The sequence below is a fragment of the Dermacentor silvarum genome, chromosome 9 (assembly GCF_013339745.2).
Source record: "Dermacentor silvarum isolate Dsil-2018 chromosome 9, BIME_Dsil_1.4, whole genome shotgun sequence".
NCBI classification, from domain to species: Eukaryota; Metazoa; Arthropoda; class Arachnida; order Ixodida; family Ixodidae; genus Dermacentor; species Dermacentor silvarum.
In genome coordinates, this window is record NC_051162.1 from 97,781,785 (window position 1) to 97,801,791 (window position 20,007).

The 20,007-nt window shown below is 44.5% G+C and overlaps 1 protein-coding gene across 2 annotated transcripts in view; it reads right to left on the reverse strand.

Annotated features, from left to right (window-relative positions):
* LOC119463416 (uncharacterized) overlaps window positions 1-17,896 on the reverse strand; it is a 29,064-nt gene extending 11,168 nt beyond the window's left edge. The window contains exons 1-5 of one of the 2 annotated variants that reach the window (XM_049655752.1): window positions 17,014-17,896; window positions 8,893-8,977; window positions 6,842-6,990; window positions 3,865-4,140; window positions 204-298 (exon numbers count right to left, since the gene is read on the reverse strand). In XM_049655752.1, coding sequence (XP_049511709.1) covers window positions 204-298; window positions 3,865-4,140; window positions 6,842-6,983 — 513 coding nt within the window. In that variant the 5' untranslated portion in view covers window positions 6,984-6,990; window positions 8,893-8,977; window positions 17,014-17,896. Of the gene's footprint in view, window positions 1-203; window positions 299-3,864; window positions 4,141-6,841; window positions 6,991-8,892; window positions 8,978-9,396; window positions 9,482-17,013 lie in introns of those variants that run through there. The other variant, XM_037724268.2, reaches the window with a different exon arrangement.
* Between the last annotated feature and the right edge of the window lie 2,111 nt (window positions 17,897-20,007).

Here is a 20,007-nt window from a genome sequence, read left to right on the forward strand (position 1 = left end):
CGCATTCCCTCCAAATCTAAATCTGCTGCCCCATTAACTTCTTACAGAACAACGGGAAAACATGCACATCACAACTTTCAAGTGCTTCTAGTCGCACTAAGAGCTTCACTGTAAAAGAGTGCAGTGTTCTTTATATAGTGGCTTTAATGCTCACAAGGAACACAGTTGGCACAGACGTCTAGAAGGTGGGTGTTGCACTCTACCTGAATCCAGAATGCCCATCCTTGCTGCACTTCATAGTAGGCCGGATGATCCGTACCCATACTGCCAAGGATTACCACAATCACCGCAAGGATCACTGTTGGAGAGAAAAAAAAAAGGAACTGTCAGGAGTGTCGGAATACACTCATTTACCCTAAATTTAATTTACTCTAAATTTCAGAGGACTGATTCTCCCACAGAGCTTATGACATCCAACAACATCGCACCAATTGATATTGAGAGAGAGAATTTCAACCTTGAGTTTCTCAGCCTGCTTCTTACCTGTAAATTAGCGCTTGAACCTTGTTCATATTTAACAATCTTGACCACAATGCGTACATGACATTATAACGCCCATGTACCAACACCATATTTTACTAATGCAGATGCTTATACGTTATTTCATTTTTAGCGTGGTATTTTAGGACGACACTTGAAAGCACGAAACAACAGTCACAAGCTCTAACTTCCAACTAAAGCTTAATGCCAGACCCTGTGAATAAATATACAGAGCAACACAAGACAAAAAAAAAGAAGAAAAGAAACCAGCCAATTACATGGTAGCACCAGCTACAATGTGATTATAAGATATGCACTTAGAAGTTCTCATTTTTCACTCGCACAGGAAGTCAATCCAATTTTCTTACTGAACCTAACGACACATTCCTAATAACGCTGTTTCTAGTATTTTACCAATTTATTGTGTTTACTAGTTATATTGTGTTTTAATTTGATTTTGTATTTTGTACCACGATGTGCCCGCCCTGCTTGTGCCCTGAGCGGTCTGCAGTATGAAACCAATTAAAACATATGTGGCGCATGACAGCAGTCCAACCACAGCCATGCAGATACCATAGTCTTGCGTTAAACTCCCAGGGACCTTAACCAAAGCACAGTGGCATGGTAACAAATTAAGAGTGCAAGCAAAAAACAAGAGGACACTGAAAACAACAGCAGCAGCATTTCCTACATTCCTCGTTTCTGCTCATGTCCTTGCCTTGTGCTCGAACTATTAAGTTGTTACCATGAGTTTTCAACAATCGTGAAATCACGAGCAAGTGCTCCTACCCATGTGAGCACCCCGCCTCGAATTTTGAATGATTTGAAATTGGCGCCAGCTACCGAGCAAGCACCCCAACTCTTTCTTCACCCTGTTCACTGCTTCATGCATTTTCACCAGGCTCCTTGGCTAGTTTTTTTTTGTCAGCTTTTTACGAAATATCAATTAAATTACACAAAATGATACAATTTAGTGAGAAAGAAATTTATGGCTTAGCTGCACTGCTGCCGAGGCCTGATAATTCTGCATAGCCATAGCCTTCATCAGTCGCCACTTTGGTCAAATGTGCAAAGTGTCACATCTGAATTAAGCGCGAGACACATGGCGCGATTTTGTGAGCAATCCGTCGTATGACGCGCCAGAGTCCGACTTGCCGCATACGATGATTCGGGAAAAGAGCGCGTGGCGCATAGCTCCACCCAGGACCGGCGCCCCTCCATGGACGCTTGGAATACTGCTTAACTTTGCAAAGAAAGTGAAAACAAACGTGTTTGCACAGCTCTCTCGTTTTAAACAAACGATGACAATATAAACACGACTATGTAAGCAGCATAGACGTGTTTCCGCATGCACGTCCGCAGTGTCGGATCTATTGACAGCCACCGATGGCTAGGAGCCAGCCGGCCAAGCTCGCTGAGCCGTCAAATCGGGGACCGGTGGTGCTTACGACGCAACCGCATGCAGCTCGTGATAAAGAACATATGTTGGTCAGCACAATGTGTACAAAATTATGTCGCTCTTAAGTTGCAATACGTTCTAATTTATCAACGCCGATGGAAGCGAACAAGCAAGTCAGGCAAGCTTGCGATCGCTGGGAGACAGTACAGGCCTAGACCGCTGGCCGCCGGATTCGAGGCTGACAGCCCTTGAATTTTGGTCTGCAACCAAGCAAGGGCCCCCCCGCAACTTCTTTTTTATTTTTTATGTATTTCAATATGCTCAATGCCACGTGGGGCGTTACAGAGAGGAGTGGGGCTTTTGAATCGCGCTTTTGAAGGATGATGGAACAGGGTAGCTGACAATGGAGGCAGGGAAGCGGTTCCAGCTGGTCGATGCCCTTGGAATGAAGGAATAAGCGTGCAGGTTTGTACGTGAACTCTGAACCTTGAAGTTGTGATCAGTGCGTGCCGAAATGTAATGAGGAGCAGCGAGTAGTGCATTCTTGAGGTGATGATTGGTATGATTTATTTTGTGGAATAGCCCAAGCCGCGCCATTTTTCTAGGTGTTGTAAGGTCAGGGAAGTCCAGTAGAATTTTCATTGCAGTAACACTTGCGGTGCGGGAGTAATTAGAAAAGATGAAACTGGCGGCTCGGTTTTGAATAGTTTCGAGGGAAGAGGTAAGCAAGGCAGAGTGAGGATCCCAGATACAGGCGGCATATTCGAGTTTCGACCTTACAGTTGTAAAGAGATAGGAGCCAATGAAAAGTTTCGGCAAAGGAAACCTAACATTCAATTAGCATTGTTAGCCACGAAATCTGCGAGTTTGCCATGTCAAGGTATTAGATATATGAACGCCGAGGTATTTATATGAGCTAACAGCCTCTAAGACAGCATTATTGAGAAGGTAGGGATAAAGGGCAGGAGCGTTACTGTTACGATATACTCTCATTACTTTGCATTTATTTACGTTCAGTTTCATTAGCCATTGAGTACACCATGCTTGGACGCAGTTCAGATCAGCTTGAAGCAGCAGTGCGTCGTCTGGTTTAGTTATCTCCTGAGTAAATTACACAATCCTCAGCAAAAGTCTAATTTGTGGGGAAATGTGGTTAGGAAGATTGTTAATATAAATTAGGAGAATAACCCTTCTTGGATTATCTTTCACTATAGGTGAGTGCTTTCTCAGAATTTTACGGTAGCCCAAAGATATGCTTTATTGCAGTGATACATGTGTGCCAGATCAGAACAATGATATAACAAAGACACAGTCGCTTGTGTTCAAACAGATGTACAACAAGCAATCTCCCTCAATTTAACGGACACCATACTTGGCCTATCACATCTGCGTTTCCACCCCCTCTCACACCTGCCATCCTCGCATGCATCTCCCATAGTTGGCACCCATTCAGTTCATCTATTTATTTATTTACTCACAGCGCCTTGTGGCATTACAGTGGTGGGGGTGGGGGATTGATCAATACAAGAACAAGTCTAGAATAAAAGATGGTCAAAAGCAACCAAAGCAATTGCGACAAACAGCAAAGAGTTGCAAAACACAAGAACATCACAGTGATGATGTAAATAGTTCGCTGGACCTAACAGGAATAAATTCTTTAGGTAATCGGTTACACTCTTTAATAGATCTAGGGAAAAAAATGCAGTGAATCTGTTCTACGAGAAATTTCCTTAATTTTATATTATGTGATCCCTTTTATAGATCACCAGTTATTTGGCCTGCGCATTACATGAACCGCCCAACTCCATTCATTCCTCTTAATTTCAATTGGAATATCAACTATATACCCATTGGCTGCCTAATCCATACCACCGCCTTCTGAAACACGACGGCAGTGGTATTGCTTTTCATCTTATCACTAACAACCTCTAAGTGCTGCTACACTCAGCAATTTGTGCAGACAGTTAATGGACTTATAGACTTACGTGCAACGACAGTGACAGTAGTCTTGGCCAAACACAGAAATCGCACGTCGAGGCACCCGTCTTCGATGTTTCTAATAGACTGGACCAGGCGTATGACGATGAGCGGTAGAGCTCCGAACAGTATGAGCAGATGAATGATGGCCAACGCTCCGGCGGCCGTGCTGAGTCCGGTCAGCCTCAGGTACGTGATTGGAGCTTCACAGTCCTCGAAGAAGAATGGCACGCGTTCACTGCAGACGTACCACAATCCAAAGTGGCCGCGCTCGAGAATGGCTCCTGTGGCAATAAGGAGCAGGATAGCGGGATTGTGTGAGGTTTATTTTCACTACAAGGATGAAGGGGGCCAAGGATAAAAGCTACAATGAGCTTGACAGGCCCTTGACCTGTGTAAGTATAAAGACAACAGGACAAAAAAATCTGTCATAGTGACAAGACTATAATTCCTCGGAAGTACGCTCTGCACACATTGGACGCATTTGACATAGTAAATATAGGCATTCGTATATCAGTTCATCATATGCAGCAAATATGGAAGTTAATGAGCAAACTGAAAAACAGTGGTACGTCCTGTGTAAGTCACTGCTGGTAGATTATTTAGGCAACACATCAGCCTCACAAATACATTTGTGGACCGATTATTTGGACTCAATGGGAACCGTCAAAAAGACACAATTATCAGGAGTCTGAAATATAGGAGCAAGAAAATAAGTGATTACAAAGGACTCCAGATAAATAAAACTCGGCTAAACAGAAATGCCTGATAAAGGGAACAATAGCATCAACTTCAGTTCGCTGACTATAGGAACAATATTATCAAACTTCGGTTAAATGGAACCCATCTTCTTGTGAACTCTGATTAAACGGAACTTTATTGGAAACCACAACCTGCCTCATTGGCTTATGGAAGAGCTAAAGCCTAACAAACATATCAAATGGTAATGCTGTAAATAATGAAGATAATTAATTCATCAGGCAGTTGCGGGGAACTTCATGCAAATAAAAAATGTCGAAGTTGCAACGGTGCTACAATCGGGCTGCCAGCCTGTCACTATACTGCTTCCTTCGCCTCACCAGGAATAAGAGACCTCAGATGTTAGCCCTTGTTCATCCTACGGTAACATAACAGAAGTCGACCGGGCTGCGATCACTGAATAACCTTGAGTTTCTTCGCAACAGTCATTTTTCAGCACTTCCATCACTTAATCGCTGCCCTATCTGGTGCAGACATCAAGGATCAGTTAGAGCCACTTGACACTTGCTTGGTAATGCACAATGAAAAAATTTCACAACAGCTATCAAAGAAGTCGCCCAGCACTGTGTCACTATTTAAAACACAAACACTCGACGCATAGAATTTACACAACAAACCATAGATGCAGCATTTCTAGCTTAACAACTTTGACTTGGCTTGTCCCATGCTTTGGGTGCAGCTCGGTGACTACTGGATTGACTGGGCTTTACTAGCTGTCGTTTTAAGAAGGCGCTGGCAACATAACTAATGACCACGTCAACGACATATCAAAACAAAAATATTGCTCTTTCTGTTCGACTCGGTGGTTAAATCAGCATGCGGCCATGCAGTAAGAAACTGAATTGTACGAATGGCGCGCTGTAAGGTGTCAAAAATTTTGGCAGTTTAAGTCTATGGGACTAGTGGCGGTGCCGCAAATCTGTCCAAATTATTGATTGGCGACTTTATTATGTTTTCCTGAATAATTTGTTCTTTCATGGTCCCCTAAGAGAAGTATTTAGAGAATTCTACTGTATTTAGAGAATTCTACTGTAAACGTAACTATTTTAAAATAGAAACTATGTCAGCATTTGTATATTTCACTTGCATTGTCACTCCGCTGAGTGTTTGCTGTACAGCCCTGCAAATTATCATTGTTGCTTGCAGAGCAGCCGGGTTGCAAGACCCACTCCAGGACAGGTTTCTATTTGCCAATTTCTCTGACTTTGGAGTCCAAACAGTTCCTTAGTTGGCTAAGTTTCTGTGCATTCATGGCAGACAGAAAATGCAACACAATCACAAAAAAAGAGGCATACAGAGTTCGTACAGGCTTCCGAGGCAAAAATTCAAGGATATTCCAGGATTTTCCAGGACCTGTTACAGGTTTTTCAAGGACTCAAAGCGGCATCCAAAGTAGGATTTTTTTTAATATAACATTTCCAAAAATGACTAGTTTTATTGCACACAAAATAAATAAATGTATATCGCAATTATAATAAAAATGACTAGTCTTGATAACTTCTCAAGGTCACAACACCAAATGAACGCTTACAACAGCGGCTGCGATTTCTGCAGTATAGGCTGGGTAAAGTTCACCAAATATATTCAAAACATTCAGTATAGTGTTATTGCACTAATATAAAAATAAATATATGTATATCATAATGATGTTAATAATGTCTAGCCTTGATCACTTTACAAGTTCACAATACCAAAAAAAAGTTTACCAAAATCTGATGAACGCTCCTAACAGCTACTCTGACTTCTCCAGGGTTAACTGGGCAAGTTTACCAAACATTTCCAACACTATCAATGTAGTCTTGCAACACATCCATTGTATTATAACAAATAGATGCCAGCACCGAAGCGCGGCACGTGTCTCACGGTTCAACGCGGTGAAGCCTTTCATTTTTTCCACGCAGTTCTGCAAAACGATGTGCGCTCGCACCGGCGAATTGTTTCTGAAATGGGGAGTTTGTTAGATCGACGCAGATCTACCATAGAAAGGAGGTCACAACGTCAATATCAGAGTGCATTGCTTGCTCACGAAATTCAAAGATTTTTAATGATTTTCAATGAAAGAAGAAAATTCCAAGATTTTCAAGGGCCTTGAAAATGCACTTCACTTTCAAGGGTTTTCAAGAATTTCAAGGACATGTGCGCACCCTGGGCATAGGGCATAGTATTCGAAACTAAACAGCAAGATGCCAGAATATTTTTAAAGTTCTAATGATGATAACAACGAACCTTGATCAGTCTTTGCAATGAAGGTTCCCCAGTAGGAGGGAGGCAGAGAGACGAGCTGCAGGACAATGTTGATGAAGCACAGGATGGCCTGGCATCCCGGCAACACCGCTGCTCCCAAGTTCATGCTGGTGCTCCTGAACATCTTACACCTGTATTTGACGCAAACAATGTGGCCTCTATACTACTGACACGGATATTTACATACAAAGCCAAGGGGCAATGAAGCCAAGGGGCAATGAAGCCAAGGAAAGCACAGGAGAAGCTAACAGATTTTTTTTTCTCAGTGAAATGCAGAAATGATAAAGGGAAATGAAGGTAGACGAAAACAAGCACTAGCCTATTACATGAAAGAGACTTGCACACATGTCAGTGGTGATACCTAAAACCAGCAGCTGAACACATTATGCAGTTCTCTAAAAGAAATAGCTGTGCACGTATAAATTTCAGCAACCAAATTTTGGATGTTATGTGCCTCAATTCAATGATTTCATGCTAGTATGTGTCAAGAACGCTTACACACGTCTCAACTATGATGCAGTTAAAGGTACTTATTGATAAGTAGAAGTGAGAAATGGAGTACCATAATTTCAAATGAAACAAAGGTTGCTCAATCCAGCTTTTATAACTGCCATATGGATTAGGATTTTGTTATCAACAAGACAATAATACTGCATCCCCTTTTTCCTCTGCAACCTTTACTCTGAAGTGACCGCCTTCATATATTAGAAAAATTTTACTCTATAAAATGTTACAGACAAGGAAACAAGAACATTGGCACAAAGCAATATGCATACAAGCACACACTAGAACACAGGTACAGAACAAGAACCTGATCGAGGTGTACTAGCAGTCAGTCCCTTATAGTACGGTTATAATTTTAAAATTGTGCATATCCCACGCACTATGGGAATCGATGTTATGCAAAGCATTTTGCAGGTACCTGGCTATCCAGCATTGTTTGGGCTTCCGCAGAGTGATACCAGGTGGACCAATGTGTTTGTGTAAATTTAGTAGTTGTGTGTGTGTGTGACGACAGGAGCACAACGACAACCACATCTAAGATGATCGTAGGGCTTCGACGGCATGATTTCTACGCAGGCCGTTCACTGCGAGCTTACAACATGACGATTTTTGGATTCTACATGTGTAGTGGACGAGCGTGAGTGAGATAAACACGGATTGTGATGTCATCAGCGGCTACAGTCATACATACCTATGGCTATGCCATGAGGTGTAAATTAAAACGATGATGGAATTTCTACTCCAATGATGAAATGTTAGAACATGATTACCGTGGGTGATCATGAATTTGGTACATCACACAGTCTGTACATAGCATTAGCTGCTATGAGAAAAATACTGGGAAAAGTGGGTGTTCCCGGAGACAGAGCAATCTAACACGGCGCCTCAAAGTGCGAGTTGTCATGATGAAAGGAGATGAGAAAGTTTTAAAGTGTTCGCTGGCTTCGAACGCAAGAATTGTACTTGCGATTGTGGCCTAATGGTTAGAACATCGGGCTGCTGTGATTGACGACAGACGCTTGATTCCAGCATCGGTCACACATTACTTTCGTTTTATTAAAGTGAGGCAAGACAGGAACCTACCTACTGCAAAGTGCCAAGAATGAGGCACAGAATTCTTCGCATTAAAATTACAGGTGAAAATGTTTAAATGGGACATACAACTTCCGCTGGGTTATTATTCGATTCCAATGTAGACCAGTTAAAATGTTAAAGAAAGAACGGAGGGCAAATTCTAGGCGCCAAAAATAGGCTAATTAACAGTTCAGCTAAGCAACAAGAAATGTGCCGTCACCCAAAAAAGTTTACGGGACACAAGTCCCAAGACAAATGCGAATTTCTGCGTTTATTAATGCATGGTGCTTTTAATATAATATAATATATAGCTAGGTTATAATGTGCCAAGGCTTCGTCGGAATTCAGCTTTTTCGCAAATCCGGTGTCCCGTAAACTTGCGTGGCTGATTGTAAATTATCAAACGCAACTGCATCAAAAGACTTGGCATCACGACAACGCACGGGAGATTATACCTGACTCGTTGAAAGATGACCCGACTCCTTCCTTCTCCGCTCTTGCGCTTCTGTCATCCTGCGGTCACATCGAGACTGCACGAACCTGCATCGAAAATTATGGGCGTTCACGGTCGCGCACATTTCACACCGAAAAACCAAAAGAAGGCGCAAACCGCACGGACACACTCTCGTCCGTACCGCGCTAAGGTCCATACAGTGCGCTCTGCGCGCGCGTACCAATGTTATCGCAGTACAACTACAGAGGAAGAGATCGACGGTTTCTTCAAACAGTCCCGTACATCAGGCCGCACCGGCGGGAGTTCTGCCAACGCAAACTCTCCGTCCGAATACGACCACGATTACCCCACGGACACCCACATGAAGAAGTAGTTTCAAGACGAAAGGCTACAGCGCATTCGGCTGACACGATCGCTCTTGAAAGAACCGCTAACACGCGAGAACATAACGTCTTCAATGCGAAATGCGAGCGCTGACAGCGCGAGGTGTCTCCCATGCTCTCACCTCGCATCGCCGAGATGCTGCTCGATCGACGGTTGACGAGCGAAACCAACAAACTTTGATTTCAAAGTTGTGACCTCCATCCCCCAGTCACAGCCTCCGCTTGTCTTTTCTCGCGCGCGCACATGGTGCGCAAGTTTGCTACCAGATGGCGCCACAGTCGTTGCCCGCTTGCCTACCAGGCCTCGATCTCTGAATCAGTTTCGGTTGTTTCTTCGCCAAGTTTCTTACAATACGGCAGAAATTTCCGTAGTTCGACGCGAAATTCAGCGACGATTCACCCTGTTAAGCGAATCGGACCGAACATTACCATAGGTGACGGAACCCTCGGCACTTTTTCTGTCCAAAACAGTAACATATGTGCTTCGATTTGTCGAAATTCCTCGCTGTTTCGTTCAATGAACGCCTCTGGATGTCCTTGGGGATCCGGAGTGATACTACCCGCCTACCGGCGACTTTTAATTGAACGTGAGTGTAGGTTACTGCGATGGCCTCGATGCATTCTAACCGGTATGCGCGACACGTCGACAACGCGTGTGGCGCGCTTGCTTACGTCTCTTGTCGACCGCCGCCCGCGAGAAGGCGATGAATGAACGGTGAAGGGTTTAGGCACAACGCCAAGCTCGCAAGTCAACTTTTTTTTTTTTTTTTTTTTCTCCTCGCGGTGTGCCGAATGGTGTGAGTCAACGAGCTACCAAAAATGTTTGACGAAACGCAGCTGGTGGCGACTGCGGTGAACACCAACGTTACTAGATCGTGAACACTTTAACGCACGTCAACTAAACTGGATTCAGATGATTGTCACAGTAACTGTACGTGTAGCCGACTTCATAAAGCCTTTCGTTCGCAAGTTCCTGTTTGACGGTGGCCGACACCCTTCATAATTATATGTAAAACTTTGCACCCTTTTGGGGCTTATATATCTTGTCCCGCAACGATAACCGTCTTCTATCTTGCGCGCCTTTCCTTCCTTTAAAGCTGAGTGCCCTGGTACATTCCGGACATCACATTCTTGAGAGGAAAGTAGCGAGCACAGAGTTTTCAAGAAATGAAACTCAAGCAAGGCAGATGACGATTATTGTTTTCGGACAATTAAGATAAGCCTCAAAGGGCAGAAACATTTTCAAGAGTGTAATATATGACCAGCATAACGATTGGCTGGCATAGTTGATATCATATGTTACGAACAGCTACATGTACCGTAAGATCTTAGTGCACCTCTGTTGTGTGCGTCCGAATCTGCCGTAAAGTTTACGAATACGGGCTCGTTTCACGATTTTATGGATGTTGCGTCAGATCTATACGAAAAAAAAAATGTTTCGTTTTCGTAAAGTTTATGCCATCGATCTCCGAACCTTCTGTTAAAAGCCTTCTGATGGTGAAAGGACACGCAGAGGTGTCCTTGCTATCGAGTGAGTTTATACAGACAAGTTCCTGAAAAAGTCATTGTGATGAAAAACCCTACGTGTTAGAAGTCCTTGCTGTCTCAAGTTTCGCGCTGCTTATATGCTGCGTCTAAACTTAAATAATCGTATAATAAACTTCGCAAATATATCCCACGGAAGGAGTGCGCTCAGTGTAAGCTTTTAAAAAATGTGTGCCATATTCCACGTTCCTCAAGTTAAGAGTGACCTTCTTGATATTGCAGTTGGGTAACTTGGTGTAATACAGGTGCGTTATCTGCGTGACATAACATTGATTCTCGACGAGAGAGTGTCGCGAGCGCGAAGCTTTCAATTAAGAAAACGCAAGCAAGACTGATGGCGATCCTTCCTGTGAAGATACGCTCCAAAGCGCGTAAACTTTTTTTAGGGTGCGTCTTGACGGGAACGTTATCTCCCTTCAACATCCCTCGTGGAGGAAAAGTACTTGGCTTCTAATGTAAGGGGAATGAAATGTTCACAGTTTACGACGAAATGTGGCGAAATTGCACCCCAGAGGCGAGTGCAAAATTTCTTAATAGGGTGTCCGCCTGATGCAGGCACGTGGATCAACCCCGCTATACTCAGTGTTCTCAGTTTTTTATTATTATTATTATTATTCCGCACCTCTGCACTTGTAGATATTTTCTGCTTTCTCTGTCGATAATTTCATTCTTAGAGACGCAATTGTGGACTTTCCTGGCACACATATGTCCGCTGGCGTAAGATGAACAGGCAATTTTGAGACGCAACAAGATGTCCGCTGGCGAAATACTAGGGATGGTCGGGTGCTCCGGAAGAGACCTTCGTACTGCAAGGTGGGCCGTGTTGAAGCAATGATGATGACTCAAATACGAACGTTCAACTTCACCCACCTTTGCAACGATGCCAAGCGACGTCAGTTTGGTGGAGAAATTAATCTAGCCATGTGTAGGCCGTACTTTACGTCAAGCTTGGCCTCGGTCACGTGGGTTCTTTCCCGTGACATCTTCCATTCCTGCGATGGTGACCCCGGTTTCACGGACGCCATTTGGATATGCAAGCAGTCGTGCGTGGCCCACATCGACCTTTCTGTGACGTGAAGGCCATATTCCTCGCACTGCTTTGATCACAGAGCCAATCAAAGAAGTGCACTTTCTTCTACACCTCTCTCTTCCTTCAAGCGTTTTTTTTTTTTTTTTTTTTTTTTAAATCCAAGCGGACTCTGGAGAGCAACGTTAAGATAGCGTTGTCTGGTGCAATATTTCAATGCGAATAGCATTCTTGGCCTGGTCAGGCCAGTTTTCTTTTCGGCTATCTAGTTATAAAAATGTGGGCCGATTCTGAATATAGTGCGCTTTGATTTCGAAGGTAGTGCAGTCTAAAATGTGGGCCGTTCACATGGGTATGTGCCGCTCTTGAATGAAACTCTTTGGGCGCCAATTTGGGTATTTGCCACTAGGTAGGAGGCGGAGGATAAAACATTTATTAAATTATATGAAAATACACGAGTGATCAGAGCTTCTACTTGTCCCTACTCTGGGGTCTATTGGGTACGTGCCACTGTGTGTGCGCCGCTTTTGAATAAACCTTTGACGCCAACTTGGGTCACTGCGCATGCGCCACTGGGTACGCGCGGACTTCACGGCGACGCCGCCAGAAGGCGCAGCATGTCCAAGGGAAGCGCGAAAGAGGAGCCAGATTGTAGTAAACGCCTCATAGATGATAGTCATCGTAAGCTATATGACTTCGACGTTTATTTGGCAGGAACTGGCTTATTAGCAGAGAAAATCAAAGGCGAAGGTTTCATTTTTGAATTTCGCGGTCGTGTCTTAGCATCGGCCCGTTAATATGTATGACGTCACATAATTCTCTGTACATTCGAATATTTGGACTGCTTCGGTTCCGAATGAGCTTCTCAATACTATATATATTCTTGAAGCAAACTTTGACCGGCGCGAAAAAAACGAGACGAAAGACGAGAACAGGAATAAACACAGGCGATCGACCACAGCGCTTGTCTGCGTTTCTTCGTGTTCCTCGTCTTTCGTCTCGTTTTCTTCGTGCTCATCAAAATTTGCTTCAACATCATGAACCAACTAACTCGCACCACACTCCTGCTAAACTATATATATGTTGAGTTTTTTGGCTCCTTTATAACGCAATGTATTCTTTGTTTACCAGCGAACTATCAGCCATTGTCCCGATTAGTCATTGTGGAAATCTCACGACGTTACGAGGATCTTGCGTGTGTACTTCTAACGCGTGTCTCGTGGATTTTTTTTTTTTTTTTTCGTTTTCCGCCACGGCAAAATTCACGGCTTTGGTATTCCTTGTTCGAATCCACGCCATATATCTGCAACGATTTTACATCCAGCTGGGTCTACTTTCAAGATGAAGCTGTTGTCTTGGTTCTTCTTTACGAATCCTTGATTTGTCAAGAAAATATTTTCGCATGACTGAGATAGCAACGGACCTCTGTAGTCTGAGACAATGTAAGCATGCTCATCGCTTTCCAACACCGAAAATTTGCACGGATGCGCCAGCCAGTTGCGCTTGCGCGTTTACGTGACGTCACGCTAGCATTATGAGTAAATCAGAGAGGTCGTAGCAGCCCTGTGGGCCAATCAGAGCTGACAAGATGGCGAATTCGACCATTGGCAATTCGACCACATTTTTTGGTACTCATGGTAAATTTATTTATTCATCATTTTACTCTTATAGGTGCTCAGATGGTACAGTGATTATCAGATATGTGTATTCATGTGCTCCGTAGCAATGGACTCCGAGGAGAGTCTCATTTTGACGTAGCTCACATTCCGGGTAGCTCACATCCCGAAAGGCATCGCTTTTCGCAGGCCAGCAGTACGTACTTTTTAGACATGAAATTATACAAACGTACCTGCATTAGTCGCCGCAAATGTCGTCTAATGTGGCAAAACGGGCACACACACTTACACACGGGAGATTAAAAAAAAAAAAGAAGAAAACGCCTTGTATTGTGGTGACGCGCTAACAGTACAGCTAGTACACTGTACTAACAGAGTCGGTTCGTGAACGCGCCGCCACATTTCGATCTAAACAACACGGGAACCTGGAACGCGGAGAACCCCGGATGCTTGCTCCGCCCGAACGGGGACCTGAGAAGCTCTTCGGTATTTTCACTGTATCCTGATTTAGCGCACCTGGCACTCCACGCGGCACTCACATTCTCTCTTCTCTATATCGAACGAGACAATCTCGCGGGTCGGCAATGTAGAACGACGGGGTCGGCGCTAACAGTGAAGGCTGTATACCCGTCTCTTCACCAATTCCGGATTCCTTTCAGCCCGTGGTGTCTTACTGTAACGGCGCACCCCAATCCGGAAAGAAGACTCAATATACGTACTGCGTTTCGGGCGGCGATCGAGATGCTATCGGAATGCCTAAGAGTGCATGACCTTGGCCAAGCATGAACGCACTCTAAGCGCAGCGACAATTATGCTGGAATTCCTGGCACACAAATGAAACACCCTTGTCAATATTTAGCATATATGGTGAATTAAGTACACTATAGGTTATCGTCATCAACCTAATTTTATGTGTCGCCTGCCGGACGTAAGCCTCTTTCACTGCGATCTTTAATTACCTCTGTCTTCCGTGGTCGTACAACATCCCAGATCTGCAAGTTTTCTAATCCCATCACACGACCTCATCATCTGCTGCCCTCGACTGCGCGTTTACCCTCCCTCGACGTAGTCCATTCGGTTACGCTACTAGACCACCGGTCAATTACCCGCTCTACGCCTTACGCGACTGCCTTACTTCCTCTCAATTTTAACACATAATAACGCTTACTGTCTACACCCGTTCACTTTCTACCCGCTGCGGTGGCTTAGCGGCTATGGGGTTGCACCCAAGAATTCGATTCCGTTTACTTTCCAATCTACGCCGCTGTCTTTCAGTCTGCTAACGCCATTGCCTATTATTTTTCGTTTCATCGCTTGTTTTTGTTTTATTATTTTTATAAGGAGCACTAACGAGATACACAAGTCATTTTAGACTGGTAACACTTTCTTTCAAAACTATATTTTCATTGATTGCGCGGTAATAGTATGACTATAGTTTTTCTTTTTCTAGTGATTACTAGAAATAAAATTAAAGCCAAAGTTCTACTTTAATTATGTCGCTGCCTGGTCGCGCCGATACGCGGGTGTTCCGTCAGCGAATTTGAAAGTTATGTTTGTTTCATGCTCTGGTATATGTGGCTCAATAAAAGTTATTGGATCTCGCCATGTTCAAGCTTTGGATTATTTTCTTTTTTAGAACACACTGTAAAAGGTTACGGAGGCCTTAGCAGACGTCATCAAAATTTATGGCGTCACGGCGAGCTGGCGCTGTAACTTCAAGATGGAGTCGTTATATGCAAATAACGATATAACTCGATATAACGAACTTCAGTCGTTACATCGTTATATCAAAATTCTCGATATAACAAAGTATTTCACTTTTTTATAACTTTTTCTCCATAGAAAACCATGCATTTAGAACCTCAATATAACGATGTGTATTTACGCATGATTTCAGTATAACGAAATTTCGATATAACGAATTAAATTGCCGACTTTACCGACTTCGTTATATCATAGTCCCTCAAGACCATGGTTATATCGAAGTTTAACCGATTTCGTTTCGGTGTCTTTTCTGGTTTACGAAGTCTCCTAAACACAGTAAGAGCGGCTTTTTTCAGTATTGTTGAAGAATAATTTACTAATGGATGCGCTATTTTTTTTTCTCTTTAGTGCCCCTTCAACATCAAAGTTGCTGCCCCGTAGGTTGACTCCACTGGTTGTACACTTTATGTGTGTATGGTACACTTGCGTCTGACTCGATTCTCAGGCTCCCCGGCAGGGTTTGTGCACATTTACCCAGCTTGTGCTCCATCAGTGTCAACGTATACCTTAAAAGAAATGTTTGCGCCAACAGGAAAGTAGCACGCGCAGAGTTTTCAAGAACGGAAACGCGCGCAAGACCGATGACATTTAATTGCTATTGGGGACGAGGTACACCCCAAAGGCGTCAACGTTTCTTAGAGTGTACCAGCACATACTCTAAACACAGTTTAACACCTTTGAGTTGTATCGTTGTACCGCAACAATTACCGTTATGTGTCTCGCTTGCGTTTCCTTTCTTGAACGCAATTCTGCGCGCGCTAGTTCCTCTAAAGAATGTCATGTCATGCTGATAACGCGCACACCGTTCGTGACGAATACCCGGCGCGTCGCTTTAAAGAAAGGTGCGCAAGATAGATGATAATTATTGTTTCGGGACAAGATACGCTCCAAGGGGTTCCCACTTTTCTTAGAATGAATGTACTGTATTTGGTTGTATACTTGCGCAGCACTCTACTCTAAAAAATGAGAGTTTGAACTTGGCATAATCAGTTACACCCGCAAGAGTTCACAGCACACTTTTGTATTTAGAGTGAAGCAGACGTGAGAAATGACGTCAATTATGAATCGCGAGAGATCTGCTACTTCTCGTTTCTCGGAGGGTCACGGCCGAATTGAAAGTCATATGCAATGAAGGTCTGAAGTATATTGTCCAGCTCTGCCATGGCTCAGATTTAATGCCGAAAAGCGACTCACCAATTTCGTTATATTGAAATCATGGGTAACGAAACAAATTGCCGACTTTACCGGCCGACTTCGTTATATCGAGATTTTGCTGTATTTCGCTGTTAGACAGTTTGTACAGTGCAGACGTATGCGGAGATATCTTCCGAGAGCGGCATCGGTGGTGACGACATGACAATGCGACTATGGCGACAACATGCAACCAAGTTTTCTTGCTTTGCACGACTGCTCACATCGAACGTTCTCGTGATGATGACGTCGACGCATTTACGCCAGAAAATACGTAGGATAAGGTCATCGATCACTGCAGTAAAAGTTCTGCTCGCATTATAGTTTAACAGAGCGTCAGAAGACGTCGCCAAGCGCTGTTGCTAACAGTCTCCCATCACCCAACTCATCTGTCCGTAATTTTAGAAAAAGGGCGTAAGTGCAAGTGCTCGCCGTTTGTATGCTTCCTATGGGCTGTGGTCTCCAAACGAGCTTTCCATTTTTTTTTTTTTTTACAGAGTAGCGGGCCGCTAATTAAGAGCCGATTGTGAACAAGAAACACACCTTGGTCGTCGAGACAAATTTTTTTCTCGATCACACATCTATATTGGACTCACCAGTGAAGGTTTCAGCAAGTCGGCTGAAGAAGGCGTTGCGAGTTTATGAGCAGCTGCTTCCGGTCACCCGTTGGTCGCGTACTAATATTAACACGAACTTTCAGCGGCAAAAGTACCGGTGTCGTAGCACAGCGACGCTGTATTTCGCCGACAAGCTTATTTAAGCGCTGGAAATTTTCTTCTTGAGAAGGCAATCATGCGCCATTGATCCATGGATTTCTCCCGTTTAGGCGTGTATACGGTCCGCTGATAACGGAACTTTCCAAATTGACAACGGACGCTGCAATCAGACGTTCGGAACGCTCCTGTCAGAGGGCTGACAACACGGTGTTTGCTGTTTCCGCAGTCACCAAGTATGCGCATTGACTCTGCACATTCCAAATGCTCCCGCGCTCTCGCAGAACCTTCTAGTACAAAGAGCACCGCGTCAGCTTCCTGCACTGCAGCACAGTGCTGTCTACAGTCACTGAACAACCTACTCACACTCTGCGCTGCACACCACGGGCTTGGGGTATTCCAGCTGTCGGCGATCGTGCGTGGACAGAGCTAGCTAAGAACACACAGGTACGGAGGCGATGACCGAGTGTCCTGGATACCGACGACAACGTTGCCTCCAAGAAGACGAGGCAAGACGTACTTTCCGTCACTGAGTCACCACAAACTGCGCCGCGATCACTACACGTGTCCGGAACACGTCTGTGCGCTCTTGTCCCTGGTGACGCTGGGTCGTTGAGAGGCTGTCGTATGCACGTCTCGCAGTACAGCGGCCATGGAGGCACGGGCGACGCGTTGCCTCCATGGACCTCTATCGAAGGTTTCGAATGCAGCCGAGCGTCTCCGGAGTCGCGGAGGGGGAGCTCACGGCTGGGTGCTGCGACGTACGACGTACACACTATAGGCTCGACACGTCGCGGCAACACCGGAACTGGCCGATTCACGCCGCGGTTCGCTGGAGCGGCGACATATACAATGCGAGCGCGCGTCCCAGGAAGGACCTTGCGGTCTCGCATGCGGGAGTCGGAAGGAGATGATGTAGGTGGCGAATGAAGAAAGAATGCGAGGGAATGTGATGGGAAATCAGTGAACAAGGTGAAACAAAGGTGATAAGAGCGAAGGAAGAAAAAGGGGGTGGGCAGGGACGGATAAATGAGTGAACTGTAGAAGGATGCCATGTGAAGAAAGAGGACAAATCGAGAAAGAGAAAAATAAAAAGATTGCTGCTATGCTTTGTCTGGCTGGGCTGGCCGTGTAATGCGTAGGGTAGATTACTGTAACCATTAGTTACAGAATGGGTGACAAGAGAAGAGAAGCGCAGTCGAGGACGGCAGAAAGCTAGGTGGGGTGATGAAGTTAGAAAATTTGCAGGCCCAAGTTGGAATCAGCTAGTGCAAAACAGGGGTAATAGGAGATCGCAGGGTCTCCGAGAGGCCTTAGTCCTGCAGTGGACATAAAAAAAGGCTGATGATGATGCTTTGTTTATCACCGCAAGTAAATGTTTTCTTCTCGTTCCTGCAATAATTGACAAGCGAAAAAGAAGTGGTACGCCACTCATAGAAAGTCATGAAGTGTCACCAAAAACAATGAATGATAGTAAGCCCGAAGACGATGACAACACAATGACGATGAGGCATGATGGCAACGGCGTGATAGCTTACATGTCCCCGGACTGGGACTTCACTATGGGTGAAGAAGTTTGAATTTCTTTTTCAGAGCTACAAAAATTGAATTAAGTTGTTCTCAACAGCTATCACTCAAAGAAGAATGAGTAAGTGAACAAAACAAGGGAATGAATGAATGAGAGGAGCCGATCGATATACACCATTCTTCACTTCTACGTCATATGCCCCCCTTTTTTTTCCACAAGATTCAGACAATGCAATAAAGTTCTCACGAGACGTTTACTGACCCTTGTCGCGGAGCAGTTTGCTCTAGAGGAACGAGATGGCGCTTTCGGCGGCACGCCATACGATGCCTCAGCGAATGCGCACGAATACGAAACCATTACTGCTTCTGCCCTGCTACTGTGCCATCAGCTGTCGGAAATGCAAACTGCATGGTGTTCGCTAATGCACTGTGCCCAATTCATGCAGCAAAATATGTAATGATAAACGGAAGACGTGTGCGGTAGTTCACTGCAAAAATAGTGATTCACATATTAAGGAATGGAATCGACCTGTGTCGCCGCTGCTGCATAAGGACTGCCTGTGTCGCCGGCCCTTCGCGATGCACGGCTTTCCTCGAAGATCAAAAAAGATAATTCATCCGCCAGCGCTGTATAGCTAACCTCCAAAGAAATGACTTCAACTCCGCAACGTCGGCACTCAAGAGTGAGTACCGCTCGTTACAAAAGGAAGTAGCGCCACTTACTGGCATATAGTAAGCTTCCCGCACGTTATCTACATACATCCACGCCTACTCGCACGCAAACTTACGCACACCCTGTCGCCAACGCATCAATAATAAGTGAATGGACGCACACTTAATTGAACAAATGTGCCGAAGCATGAGTGACGGCAGACTACACCTGACAAGACACGAATGCTTGAAGCTGAATGTTTCGTGACGGTCCACAGAGTAAGCGAGGGACTAGCGATAATACGTCTTTGCTACGAGCTACCGCACAAGTACAGAACATTTACATTCCAAGCTTTGCGCGCAGCAAGAACAAATCTATCGCAGCAGAGCACACCCGCGAGCGATTAGGCTGAAAATAAACAATCAGATAGTGGCCAGCACGGAGGAACTTACTGAGTCAGAAACATGACAATCCGCTGCTTCAATATGTTTGCCAAATAAAGAACGAAGAGCACGCTGACCCCTATTTAATTCATAAGCGGAAAGTTTGGACAGCTTGGAATACATTTCTAGCCCCACTTTTAGTACAAGCACCGTATTCGTTTCGGGTAAAACCCGATTTTACCCGAACATGTTTCAGGAGAATCGGGTTAAACCCGATGTCTCCCCGAATTCGAAAACCACATGCCAACTTTTTTT